This window comes from Ranitomeya variabilis, chromosome 7 (genome assembly GCF_051348905.1).
Source record: "Ranitomeya variabilis isolate aRanVar5 chromosome 7, aRanVar5.hap1, whole genome shotgun sequence".
Taxonomy (NCBI): Eukaryota; Metazoa; Chordata; class Amphibia; order Anura; family Dendrobatidae; genus Ranitomeya; species Ranitomeya variabilis.
The window spans coordinates 196,632,172-196,645,758 of record NC_135238.1 but is presented as its reverse complement, the minus strand read 5'-3'; the positions used below and the strand labels follow the sequence as shown (position 1 = coordinate 196,645,758).

The 13,587-nt window shown below is 37.8% G+C and overlaps 1 protein-coding gene across 1 annotated transcript in view; it reads right to left on the bottom strand.

Annotated features, from left to right (window-relative positions):
- Positions 1-13,587, bottom strand: part of TTN (titin) — a 285,913-nt gene that overhangs the window by 63,067 nt on the left and 209,259 nt on the right. Inside the window, exons 236-255 of the mRNA XM_077272621.1 lie at positions 12,971-13,400; positions 12,426-12,734; positions 12,184-12,332; positions 10,945-10,977; positions 10,478-10,607; positions 9,542-9,841; positions 9,089-9,406; positions 8,701-8,997; positions 8,265-8,564; positions 7,866-8,180; positions 7,613-7,761; positions 7,276-7,426; positions 3,067-3,348; positions 2,652-2,954; positions 2,225-2,527; positions 1,855-2,136; positions 1,419-1,718; positions 1,037-1,339; positions 401-709; positions 22-303 (exon numbers count right to left, since the gene is read on the bottom strand). Of these exons, the coding sequence (XP_077128736.1) occupies positions 22-303; positions 401-709; positions 1,037-1,339; positions 1,419-1,718; positions 1,855-2,136; positions 2,225-2,527; positions 2,652-2,954; positions 3,067-3,348; positions 7,276-7,426; positions 7,613-7,761; positions 7,866-8,180; positions 8,265-8,564; positions 8,701-8,997; positions 9,089-9,406; positions 9,542-9,841; positions 10,478-10,607; positions 10,945-10,977; positions 12,184-12,332; positions 12,426-12,734; positions 12,971-13,400 (5,245 nt within the window). The remainder of the gene's footprint in view (positions 1-21; positions 304-400; positions 710-1,036; positions 1,340-1,418; positions 1,719-1,854; positions 2,137-2,224; positions 2,528-2,651; positions 2,955-3,066; positions 3,349-7,275; positions 7,427-7,612; positions 7,762-7,865; positions 8,181-8,264; positions 8,565-8,700; positions 8,998-9,088; positions 9,407-9,541; positions 9,842-10,477; positions 10,608-10,944; positions 10,978-12,183; positions 12,333-12,425; positions 12,735-12,970; positions 13,401-13,587) is intronic.

Here is a 13,587-nt window from a genome sequence, read left to right as displayed (position 1 = left end):
AATAAAATGTATAGATCTTACCAAGAACAATAACTTTAACTTGCACAGTCTTGCTGCCTGCTTCATTTTCTACTGTCAAAGAATACACTCCAGCATCTTCTTTGGCGGAGTTCCGTATTTCAAGCTTGCTTCCAACAGGTGTGACCGTAATATCTGCCTTCATAGGTACTTCTTTCTCGTCCTTTTTCCAGGTTACTTTGGGGAACGGCATTCCTTTGATTACAGCGCTCAGTGTAATAGTATTTCCAGCCTTGACCTGTTGTTCTCGTGCCATGTTTGCATCTAATAACAGCTCAGGTGGCTCTGTGGTAAGAAAAAAAAAGAAATACAATTTTAGCAAACCTGTTGAAAATGACCTTAGACAAATTTGGTACACCTTATTTTAGGAAATAAAATTTACCAAGCCTGTCCTTAGCTTGAACTGGATCCCGGATATAAGCAGGCTCAGATTCACCAGCAGAGTTCACTGCCATTATCCTAAACTTGTATGTGTCACCTTCTGTAAGCCCAACCACTTTGTGCTTTGTATCAGGACAGCCATCAGGAGCATGATTGGATTTCTTCCATTCTTCTTCACCAACCTTTTGGTATTCTACAAGGTAGCCAATTATCTTCCCTCCACCATCGTGTCTTGGTGGATGCCAAGACAAGTCAACAGAATTCTTGGTTTTATCTACTGCTTCTGGGTTCACTGGTGGGCTTGGCTTCACTAGAAAAAAAACAGAATACAGCATTTGTTCACCTATCTGCATTCATAAGTTAATATGCCATGAAAACTAAACATGTCTACAGGATTAATTATGCCTTCCTACTGTCTCAGAATTTAGGCTTGCTGTACTAATACCGTACATACAAAGAGTCTCGATATATTTTTTTTAACCTCATGAAAAAAACTACCAAATTTGGTGTATAAAAAATATATATTCACTAATTTAGAATATCAAGGTACAGTACACATAGTAAAAAAAATAATAATGCAGTAAGCTAGCTATAAAGCAATGTTAGAGGAAATAAATAAGTGCACTTAACCACTTACATATTGGATCATTGGCAAAGAATGGTTTAGATGGTGGACTTGGGTCACCTATACCAACTTCATTTTCTGCAGATACTCTAAACTCATATTCACATCCTTCAAGCAGATCTGTTACTCTGTATTGAGTATCTGGATAAATCGGCTCTCTTGAGACTTTAGTCCACCTGTTGGACATGGTTTCTTTCTTTTCTACAATGTAGGCAAATATGGGTTTTCCACCATCACGTGGTCTATTCCACAAAACCAATGCAGAATCTTTTGTTACTTCCTTAACGAGTGGTTGTTCAGGTGCCTCAGGAACTCCTAATAATTAAAAAAATCTAGTTAAATCATGATCTTGATAGAAATATATGTGCTTCCAAAATATGAAAAGATGCCTTACTATAGCGGTCTTTGGCCTTAATTTCATCAGATATAAGAGGATCGCTGATGCCATAGGTGTTTTCTGCACAGATTCGAATGCTGTATTCTCGTCCTTCGAGAAGTTTAGGAACTTTGCAGGTTGTTTTAGTAGTTGCTGATGTTACAGGCATCCAGAGGTCTCTGTTGCTGTCCTTCTTTTCAACAACATAATTAGTTATTGCACTACCACCATCATCGAGAGGAGGTTTCCAGGAGATAACCATATGATCTCTGTGAACTTCATCAAATATCACAGGACCAACTGGCGGCTGGGGTCGATCTATATAAAATAAGCAATAAAGTACATATATATATATATAAACATACACACATACATATAAATATATACATATTGTATATACATACAGTATATCAAGTGATATATCACATTTTATTCCTCAAATGAATTTACTTACCAACTACAATGACATCGCAAAATCCTTTTCTTACTCCAGTGCTGTTTTCAACAACAACAGAGTATTTTCCTGAATCTTCTCTGACAGATTTAAGAATACCCAGACACAAGGTATTTGGAGTAGTCTTGATCTTTGTACGTTCATCTTCCTTAACCGTTATATTATCTTTTAACCAGGTAATCTTTGGTGCTGGTTTTCCTGTGTATCGGCCATTCATAGCAAAAGCTTCCCCAACACGTGCAATTAATTTATCTCGGAAGTCAAGCTCAATTGTTGGTGGTGCTGTAAAGAAATGTAAATACAAATATTATTGTGACGATTACACAGCCCAGTCATTACGGTCATGTAAAATAAATAGAAACATGCATACCTAATTCATCTTTGCATGTAATAGGTTTTGTGCAGAATGAAGGTTTCCCTTGTCCGACAATGTTGACAGCACTGACACGATATTCATAGGTGTCACCCTCCTTCAACCCCTCATGGTTATATGTCCTATTAAGGAGTTTTTCCTTGGTGGCTCTATAGAACTTGTCTTTTCCAATGAGTCGGCATTCCAAGACATACATTGTAATGTCAGATCCTCCATTATACTTGGGTGGATTCCAACTCAAACTTATTGAATCTTTTGTGACTGCTGTTACTTGAAGATCCTCAGGACGTTCAGGAACAGCTATAAGGAAGAAGACATAACACTTTAAATTTGATAACTAACTTATGATTTATCATTGAGAATGCTACTATATAAGTAATATACTGAAATAATCACTAAAAGAGATAAATCTCCCTTAACTTACATATTGGCTCTCTTATAACTATCTCCTTGGTGGTCTCTACGAATGGACCCATTCCAATAATATTTTCAGGTGCAATGCGGAAGAAGTAGGCAGTTCCTTCAATGAGCCCTTGAACTGTTGCATTTTGTCTTGTCACGTTATAAGTTACTGGAGACCAGCCTCGGCGGTCAGCTTCTCGTTTTTCAATTATATAATTAGTAATTGTTGAGCCTCCATCGTCTTCAGGTGAGAACCAGGTCAGTTTACATGAGTCAATTGTTAGATTTTCCGTCTGGAAAGGTTGGCTTACTGGTCCAGGAACATCTGCAGATAAGAGAAAGTCAGCTTATTGTATATGGTATTTGCAACATATACTGTCTAGTGCTTTTTATTGTATGTATTATACAACTTTTAATATGGATAATGGATTGATTACCCAGGACGTCAACGATAATAGTCTTCCTTCTTTCACCTCCAGCATTTTTGGCAATCAGATTGTATATTCCTTGATGATTTCTCTGGCATTTTTTAATAACCAAAGATGAACTTATGGCTGTTGTTTCAATGGTAGCTTCAGGTGGTAAAGGTTTGTCATCTCTGTTCCAAGTAATTTCAGGCGCTGGCTTGCCAGAAATATAAGCTATAATTCGGATAACCCCACCAGCATGAACAACGATTCTCTCTTTGACACTGGCATCTAACTGAATATCCGGTAACACTAAAGGAGTAAAAAAAACAGATTACATCTTTTCTTTAATAAAACACGAACATTTTTAGCAAAATAGGAAGAAGGCAGTATTATATATTATACTATTTATTCAATATATAATTGTACTTTCTAGTGTTTTACTTAAAGCGGTTGGCTCATAATGATAAATTGATTAAATTGCAAAGTGCTTGTAAAAATAAGCAACTTTGCAATTTACTCCTTATTAAAAATCATCTCTGTTCTCACAATGGGGGTATTACTAAAGAAGCACGCTCATCAAAATTGTTATCCTCTTCATATATTGCAGACATCATAATATAGCACTGTGTACTTACAATTGCTCATTTTGCCTTTTTACCCAGTTAATTATACTCTTTTCTGTGCTGTATGTAGAAACATGATGTTTCTTGTCCCTGCAGAAATCATTCCCCTCTTCAGCTCCTGATCCAGCTGCTCTCCACTCCCTCCTGCAAGGGACTTTTGCAGTGACTGATGAGTGATACAGGGAAAATTGACCTCCTGTTTCTACATAGAGCTTAGAAGGACTCAGCTAATCAGTTTTTAATCCCGTGATGTTACATAGTTACATAGTTACATAGTTATTGAGGTTGAAGGAAGACTTTGAGTCCATCTAGTTCAACCCATAGCCTAACCTAACATGCCCTAACATGTTGATCCAGAGGAAGGCAAAAAAACCCCATGTGGCAAAGAGTAACTCCACCATGGGGAAAAAAATTCCTTCCCGACTCCACATACGGCAATCAGACTAGTTCCCTGGATCAACGCCTTATCAAGGAATCTAGTGTATATACCCTGTAATATTATACTTTTCCAGAAAGGTATCTAGTCCCCTCTTAAATTTAAGTAATGAATCACTCATTACAACATCATACGGCAGAGAGTTCTATAGTCTCACTGCTCTTACAGTAAAGAATCCGCGTCTGTTATTATGCTTAAACCTTCTTTCCTCCAGACGTAGAGTATGCCCCCTTGTCCCTGTCTCAGGTCTATGATTAAAAAGATCATCAGAAAGGTCTTTGTACTGTCCCCTCATATATTTATACATTAAAATAAGATCACCCCTTAGTCTTCGTTTTTCCAAACTAAATAGCCCCAAGTGTAATAACCTATCTTGGTATTGCAGACCCCCCAGTCCTCTAATAACCTTGGTCGCTCTTCTCTGCACCCGCTCCAGTTCAGCTATGTCTTTCTTATACACCGGAGACTAGAACTGTGCACAGTATTCTAAGTGTGGTCGAACTAGTGATTTGTATAGAGGTAAAATTATGTTCTCCTCATGAGCATCTATGCCTCTTTTAATACATCCCATTATTTTATTTGCCTTTGTAGCAGCTGCCTGACACTGGCCACTGAATAGGAGTCTGTCATCCACCCATACACCCAGGTCTTTTTCATTGATGGTTTTGCCCAGAGTTTTAGAATTAAGCACATAGTTATACATCTTATAACTTCTACCCAAGTGCATGACCTTACATTTATCCCCATTAAAGCTCATTTGCCATTTATCAGCCCAAGCTTCTAGTTTACATAAATCATCCTGTAATATAAAATTGTCCTCCCCTGTATTGATTACCCTACAGAGTTTAGTGTCATCTGCAAATATTGAAATTCTACTCTGAATGCCCCCTACAAGGTCATTAATAAATATGTTAAAAAGAAGAGGGCCCAATACTGACCCCTGTGGTACCCCACTGCTAATCGCGACCCAGTCCGAGTGTGCTCCATTAATAACCACCATTTGTCTCCTATCCCTGAGCCAGCTCTCAACCCACTTACACATATTTTCCCCTATCCCCATTACTCTCATTTTATGTAACAACCTTTTGTGTGGCACCGTATCAAAAGCTTTGGAAAAGTCCATATACACTACGTCCACTGGGTTCCCTTGGTCCAGTCCGGAACTTACCTCTTCATAGAAGCTGATCAAATTAGTCTGACATGAGCGGTCCCTAGTAAACCCGTGCTGATACTGGGTCATGAGGTTATTCCTCTTCAGATACTCCAGTATAGCATCCCTTAGAATGCCCTCCAGGATTTTACCCACAGTAGAGGTTAAACTTACTGGCCTATAATTACCGAGTTCAGTTTTTGCCCCTTTTTTGAATATTGGCACCACATTTGCTATACGCCAGTCCTGTGGTACAGACCCTGTTATTATGGACTCTTTAAAGATTAAAAATAATGGTCTATCAATGACTGTACTTAGTTCCTGCAGTACTCGGGGGTGTATCCCATCCGGGCCCGGAGATTTGTCAATTTTAGTGATTTTTAGATGCCGCCGTACTTCCTGCTGGGTTAAGCAGGTGACATTTAATGGGGAATTTTTATCACTGATCATATTGTCTGCCATGGGATTTTCTTTTGTAAATACTGATGAAAAAAAGTCATTTAGCATATTGGCTTTTTCCTCATCCTCATCCACCATTTCACCCAGACTATTTTTAAGGGGGCCAACACTGTCATTTTTTAGTTTCTTACTATTTATATAGTTAAAGAATATTTTGGGATTATTTTTACTCTCTCTGGCAATGAGTCTCTCTGTCTCAATCTTTGCTGCCTTGATTTGCTTTTTACAGAATTTATTTAATTTTCTGTATTTATTTAATGCCTCATCACTACCTACTTCCTTTAATTCTCTAAATGCTTTCTTTTTGTTCCTTATTGCGCCCCTAACAGCTCTATTTAACCATATTGGTTTCCTCCTATTTCTAGTATGTTTATTCCCATACGGTATATACTGTGCACAGGTCCTATCCAGGATGCTAATAAACGTCTCCCATTTTCTTTGTGTATTTTTATGTCTCAGGATATCGTCCCAGTTAATTGCACCAAGATCCTCTCTCATCCGTTGGAAATTTGCCCTCCTGAAATTTAGTGTCCGTGTAACCCCCCTACTACCCATCTTATTAAAGGTTACATGAAAACTTATTATTTTGTGATCACTATTCCCCAAGTGACCCCCAACCCTTATATTTGATATGCGGTCTGGCCTGTTGGTTAATATTAGGTCTAGCAGTGCCCCCCTTCTTGTTGGGTCCTGAACCAGCTGTGAAAGGTAATTGTCTCTCATAGTTGTCAAAAACCGATTACCTTTGCTGGAACTGCAGGTTTCTGTTCCCCAATCTATTTCAGGGTAGTTGAAGTCCCCCATAATAATGACTTCTCCTTGAGTCGCAGCTTCATCTATTTGCTTTACGAGGATATTCTCCATTGCTTCCATTATTTTTGGAGATTTATAACAAACCCCTATCAGTAATTTATTATTTTTTCCCCCTCCCCTTATCTCCACCCACAGGGACTCTACATTTTCATTAAATTCACCTATATTATCACGCAGGATGGGTTTTAAGGAAGATTTTACATATAGACACACCCCTCCCCCTCGCTTATCTGTACGGTCATTTCTGAACAGGCTATAGCCCTGCAAGTTAACAGCCCAGTCATAGACAAAATGGAAAAGAGAAGAATTATCTGGGTATAAAGGCAAAATGAGCATTGTAAGTACATAGTGCTATATAATATGATGACTGCAATATATTAAGAGGATAGAAATTTTGATGGGTGGAGGAGGGCTTCTTTAATTGTATTGTTTATTGCTTGTTGCTTAGTTTACCGGCCACTGATTCAATCTATCAGTAGAAGCAAGTCTCCTAGGCAAGAAGTGTATCGCTTACAAGTACTTTCCCATAACATATGTAAGCACTGCTCTAAAGTTGGCCAGATCTCTGGAGAGTTAACTATTCAAGCCAGAGGCTCCTGATCTGAACTACTAATCAATTAGGGGCACACTATCCCCCCAAGCAGGAAGCCAGAAAGTGGACAGGAGTGCACTTCTGAATGAGAATATGGGAAAACAACTTTAACTAAAAAAAACACCAATGTTGTGTAAAAACTCAAAGACTTTAGCAAAAATACCTGTTCGATCTTTGGCTTCAATAACATCAGTGACATCCCCAGGCTCTCCAACACCGGCAGCATTAACAGCCCTTACTCTAAACCTGTAGAAGCTGCCTTCTTTGAGACCAGATACCACAAATTTGGTACCTCTGATTTCTTTTTCTTTGGCCTAGAAAAAAAGATGCAGATGCTTTGTAGTAACATGTATAAGTCAAAATTCCAATGTAATTTTCTTATCTTTGCTAAATGTATTTAAAAAAAAAGAAATTTAATCTAGAGTTATTGAATAATGCATGCATGATGATTGATATTATAATTCAAATTATTATTATTAGTGTTACAGGCTTGTACACACCTTTTCCCATTCCTCTTTTCCTTCTTCTTTGTATTCTACAAAGTATCCGGTGATTGGAGAACCTCCGTCTTTTGATGGTGGCACCCATTCTAGATCAGCTGTGGACTTGGTCCAGTCTGTAACCTTTGGAATAGGTGGTCCAGGTGGTGCTATGGGTGATATATACTATTTGTTAATTATCCAATAAAACAACATGTATTTCTATAGCTGTTCCTTATGGTTTAGTACAAGTGTATTTAATTATTATACTCACAAATAGGATCTCTAGCAGTAATTGGATCAGATGGCAGACTTGCAGGCCCAATACCAGCTGCATTAATTGGATATACCCTAAACTGGTAGTCAGATCCTTCAATGAGCCCTGTAACTTGGTGAGAAACACCCAATGGCATAATTTTGATGGGATCACGGTTAACTCTCTTCCATCTCTTTCCAGTGGTTTCTTTCATTTCCAGCCAGTAGCCAGTCACTGGTGATCCACCATCATATTCTGGCTCTTCCCAGTTGACAGTCATAGAATCTCGTGTAACACTACTGACTGACGGTTTATCACACTGTCCAGGAACGGCTGTGGAAATACACAATATATTATTATCTTGCCAAAAACTCAATTCAGTTGTTGGTTTAGAAAATGGAAATGTATCAAACTTACAGTAAAGATTCCTTGCTGTTTCAGGTTCACTATCGAGTGGAAGACCTACACCATACTTATTCTGAGCCATAATACGGAACACATATTCATGACCTTCGATCAGTTTTGGTATGGTGTATAAACAGTCTTTAACATCTTTTGTTACAGGAGACCATAATTTCCTGTTAGCTTCTCTCTTTTCAATTACATAGTTTGTAATTTTGGAGCCTCCATCGTCTTTTGGAGGCAACCAAGCCAAAGTCATATTTTCAGCCGTAATGGACTCAAATTTAATTGGTCCTACTGGTGGGCCAGGGCGTCCTATTTAAAGTAGAAAAAAAGGTTGATTAAATAAATGACATACATAATAAAAAAACTAAAAATGTATTTTAAAAATATATGAATAATATCAGATTATTTATGATAAGTGCACAATTTGTAAAAAGTATATAATTACCTAGGACATTTAGTCGCATTTCCTTTGCATCAGTTCCCAAGTTGTTCTCTGCTGTCAGAGTATATAAAGCAGTATCATTCCTACGAGACTGGTGGATCAGCAATGTGCAGTCTTCTTCACCGACAACTTTGTTAACATGTTGATCATACTGAACGGGTATTTTATCATCAGGCTTGTTTGCAGGTGCTTTAAACCATTTCAATGTTGGGAAAGGAACACCCTTGATCTTTGCAACAATACTGATATCTGTTCCCTCTTCTGCCTCCAAAAATTCTTTGAGCTCAATAGATGGTGGACCTTAATAAAATATAAAATAAAAATGATTAGAAAATACCAAGCAAAAATATAATTATTAAATGTAGTTTTCAAGTTCAAATAGTCTACTTACAAGTCTGATCTTTCACCACAACAGGGCCTACAGTTGAAGATGGCTTGCTGTGTCCAGCCTCATTTACAGCTCTGACACGGAATTCATATTCAGCCCCTTCTTTTAGGTCTTCAACAGTGAATTTTGTTTCTTCTACATCACGCTTATTACATTGCTTCCAAGATTCCTTGCCTTCTCCGGATGGATCCCACAGTAGGCGTTCAATAATATAATGAGTTACAGGTGCACCTCCATCATTCTTTGGTGGTCTCCATGTTAATGCTACTGAATTCTTTGTCACAATACCAGCTTTTAGCCTTGTAGGTGGTTCAGGTGGATCTTTAAAGTAAGAAAACAAATATTACTACAACTATAAATACAAAACAGTGATTTACTAAAATTGGCAAAATAATTTATGTTAAAAGTACTATGTAAGTATACAGAAAATTCTGAATAACACTGATGTAGACTTACGTATTGGGTCTCTTGCTCTTGTCCTTTGAATGGTTGAAATAGGAGGTCCAGTGCCAAATCTGTTCTCGGCTGTAATTCTAAATAAGTATTCCTGTCCGTCAATGAGGTCTGGCACAGTAAATGAAGTTCCTGCACAGTCTGTAGTCACTCTGCCCCATGATTTTCCTTCAACAGTTTTCTTTTCAACAATGTAGTTCCTAATTCTGTCTCCACCATCATTATCTGGGGCTTTCCATGTAAGTTTAGCAGTGGATCTTGTGACATCACTAACTTTGAGGTCCTTTGGTGGCCCTGGAGCATCTGTAATTTAAAAAAAATACAATATATGTGTTTTATATTTATTAACACCCAAACGACAACCTCCGCAAACGTATGGAGGCTGTGCACTGGAGCAAGTTCAGCATCTGAGCCCGCTTTATAGAACACAGGTGCCATCTGTATTAATTAACTGACACCCAAAAATAACTAACGCAATTGGAGATAGTTCCAATTGCCTCAATTAAACCTTTTAAATGCCACTGTCAAGCATAGCAGCAGTATTTAAAAGTCCTCCAACATGGCAGCAACACTCTGGAGCCCATCAGCTTACCTTGTGACATGATAAGTTGAGTGTGTGAGTGATGGGTTGCAATGTCAATCAGATGGCTGGGCTATAATATGAGACCTAATAATTTTAAATATACTGCAATACTGCATATTGCACAAGTGATCAAGAGATTGCAGGTTCAAGTCCCCTATGGGAACTAATAAATGATATGAAAATCTTAAATATATATGCATGCATGCAGCAATCAATAGGATTGCAGTTTTAGTGCAGATTTAAGTTTTATCAAATATGTAATTTGTTACCATTGTTACAAGTTTATATATTCTTACTCACTTAGTACAGATGCTGAGTCTATTGTATTGATCTAAAACATATTTGTATAGGCTTACCTAAAACATTGACTCTAACATTGACTGTCTTCTGTCCAGCTTTATTCTTTGCTGTGATGCTGTATTTTCCAGAGTGTCCTCTGTTGGACACAGGAATGATGAGAACTGAAGTGGTGTCAGTTGCCTCAACCTAAACAAATTTATAAAACTTTTGTTACAGCAAACTAATTCAATTATAGCATTTCGTAGCCTTGAATATATTTTATTACAATTTATTTTACATTATATTTATTATCATAGTATGTATTATTTTACAAATTGCATAAAATAATAATTGATTTTAATTGTTTAACCCATTAGATTTAATAGACACTTTGCAGAAATATGTTACAGATTTAATAGACACTTTGCAGGAATAGGTTAAAGATTATGATCTTTAAATTAATTATTAAATTAATTAAGTTAAATTATTCTGGTTCATACTAATTAATGCAATAGTGCAATAGAAGGAAAAGTAATTTACATACCTGAGAATCTACTGGAATATTGTGTACTTGATCCTAAAATTATGATCCAAAACAACAAAAAAAAGTTAGGACTAATATAAACTCCCGGTACTTTCCTGCACGCAACCTCCGATCCTCACAAGATCTCCTTCTCTACTCCCCTCTTATCTCCTCTTCCCACAATCGTATACAAGGTTTCTATTGCGCATCACCCCTACTCTGGAACTCTCTACCACAACATATCAGACTCTCGCCTACCATCAAAACCTTCAAAAAGAACCTGAAGACCCACCTCTTTCCGACAATCCTACAACCTGCAGTAACCACCGATCAACCAAACCGCTGCATGACCAGCTCTATCCTCACCTACTGTATTCTCACCCATCCCTTGTAGATTGTGAGCCCTCGCGGGCAGGGTCCTCTCTCCTCCTGTACCAGTTGGGACTTGTATTGTTCAAGATTATTGTACCTGTTTTTATTATGTATACCCCTCCTCACATGTAAAGCGCCATGGAATAAATGGCGCTATAATAATAAAAAATAATAATAATATAAACATGTACAGATTTCAGGTTCAGAAGTTTTGTAAATTATTTTTACAAATATGGAGTCAAAGATGACTTTTAGAATAGGGCCCCTGGGAAAGTCATCTGATCACTTTGTCAGGAGTAGAGTTGAGAAAATATCTTCGGTTGCCCGCTTATTTGGCAAGCTATAGCGCTTGCCGAATAAGCTACAGCAGGAACCCGGCTTCCTGGATCGCGCCGGCTGAACAGCTGATTGACGCAGCAGCTGCATTTGTTGCGGCTGTGTGACAGTCACAGCACATGCATGGAGAGCCTGTGTGTTGGGCTCTCCATGCAAGCGCTATAGCTTGCCGAATAAGTGGGGAACCAACGATATTCGCTCAACTCTAGTCAGGAGAAGTGCGGGGAAGTTTCACATTTCTATTCACACCCTGAAGTTCCCATTGTCACATATTTTGGAGGGAACTTTATCTTTGTCTGTGACACTACTTAAATATCTTGCATGTGCTAATAAAGCAAAAATCCTGAATACACCATACAAGGATGTGCAGAATTGATGTCCCAAGTTCTCATAAAACAAATCTTATTAATTTGGAGTTCAAAAGGAATAGAAAAGTGTATATTTTGCTCACAATTACAATTGCATCATTCTATGGTGTCCTAATACTCTAACAGGATACAACATTCATCAAACAACTTCTTTAATTTTATACAAACATCTGCAGTATCTTACCTTTATCTCTTTGTTAGCTGCACCTTCAAACTCCCATGATGCTTTGGGTACAGGACGACCACTAATTACAGCTGAAATCCTTATTGCAGACCCAGCACGAACGTTCAATAAGTCTTGAGATTTCAAGTCAATTGAGATATCAGGCTCCTCTGCAAGACATTAGTACATCAAATTTGTACAACTAATCTCAAAGAGTAAAAAAAATGAAACACTTTATTAATAGCAATATAGCTATGTTTTACCTTGTATTTCCTTTACTGGTATTTCACCAGTTGATTGACTTGGCTCAGATTCACCAGCAGCGTTAACTGCCTTAACTCTAAATCTGTATTTCTTAAGCTCTTGAAGATTTGGAACTACACATTCGCAAGTAGGGAACAACTTATCAGGTTCATTGACCTTCTTCCAGTCTGAACTGCCTTCATCCTGCATTTCAACAATGTAGCCCTTAATTGGACTGCCACCATCTTTGTCCGGTTTCTTCCAGGCAAGCGTAACGCTTGACTTAGTTTTGTCCTTCACATCTAGTGATGATGGAGCACCTGGGACATCTGTTGAAATATGCACAAATTAAAAAACTTACATCTTTGTACTGCTTGTATTAATGCACCATCCCCAAATTTGAGATGGAAAAAAATATATGGTAGAACCTAATACTTTTTACTATCATGGCATAATGGTAAAGACAGAGCAAATTTTAAAAAAATTTTATTCTCGAGAATGCAAATTTTTGTAAAATTCAAGGACAATTTGATTCCACTAGAAAAAAAAAATCTCTTATACTTACAGATTGGATCTACAGCCAATGCAGGGTCTGATGGTTCACTGGGAGGTCCAACTCCAGCTGCATTTACAGCCATAACACGGAACTGGTATTCCACACCTTCGATCAAGCGCAACACATTGAATTCCAGGCCTTTCACAGCAGGTTTGGTGACTGGAGCTCTGTTCACACGACCCCAGTATACACCACCAACCTCTCTCTTTTCAAGCCAATAGCCTGTTATTGGTGATCCACCATTGTCCAACGGAGGCTCCCAAGATACCAACATTGAAGATCTAGTGCAGTCAGAAACTTTGGGTTTTTTAGGAGCACCAGGAAGACCAAATGGATCCTTTATTACAGCCTTGTCTGACAAACAGTCATCACTGATGCCATATTTGTTCACTGCCCTAACTCTGAATTGATATTCTCCATTTGTTATCAGATTCCACACCTAAAAAAGCAATATAATTTGTGTTTAGTAATATGGATATTGAGTAACTCCCACATTCATTGTATTCTCTATGTAACATAGAAACTAGGTTCATGTAATGTACGTTTTCAGTAAAATGGTTATAAATTAATCATTGCCACAATGTATATGACATAAATAAGCATTATATTTAGAACAGGAGGTGTTT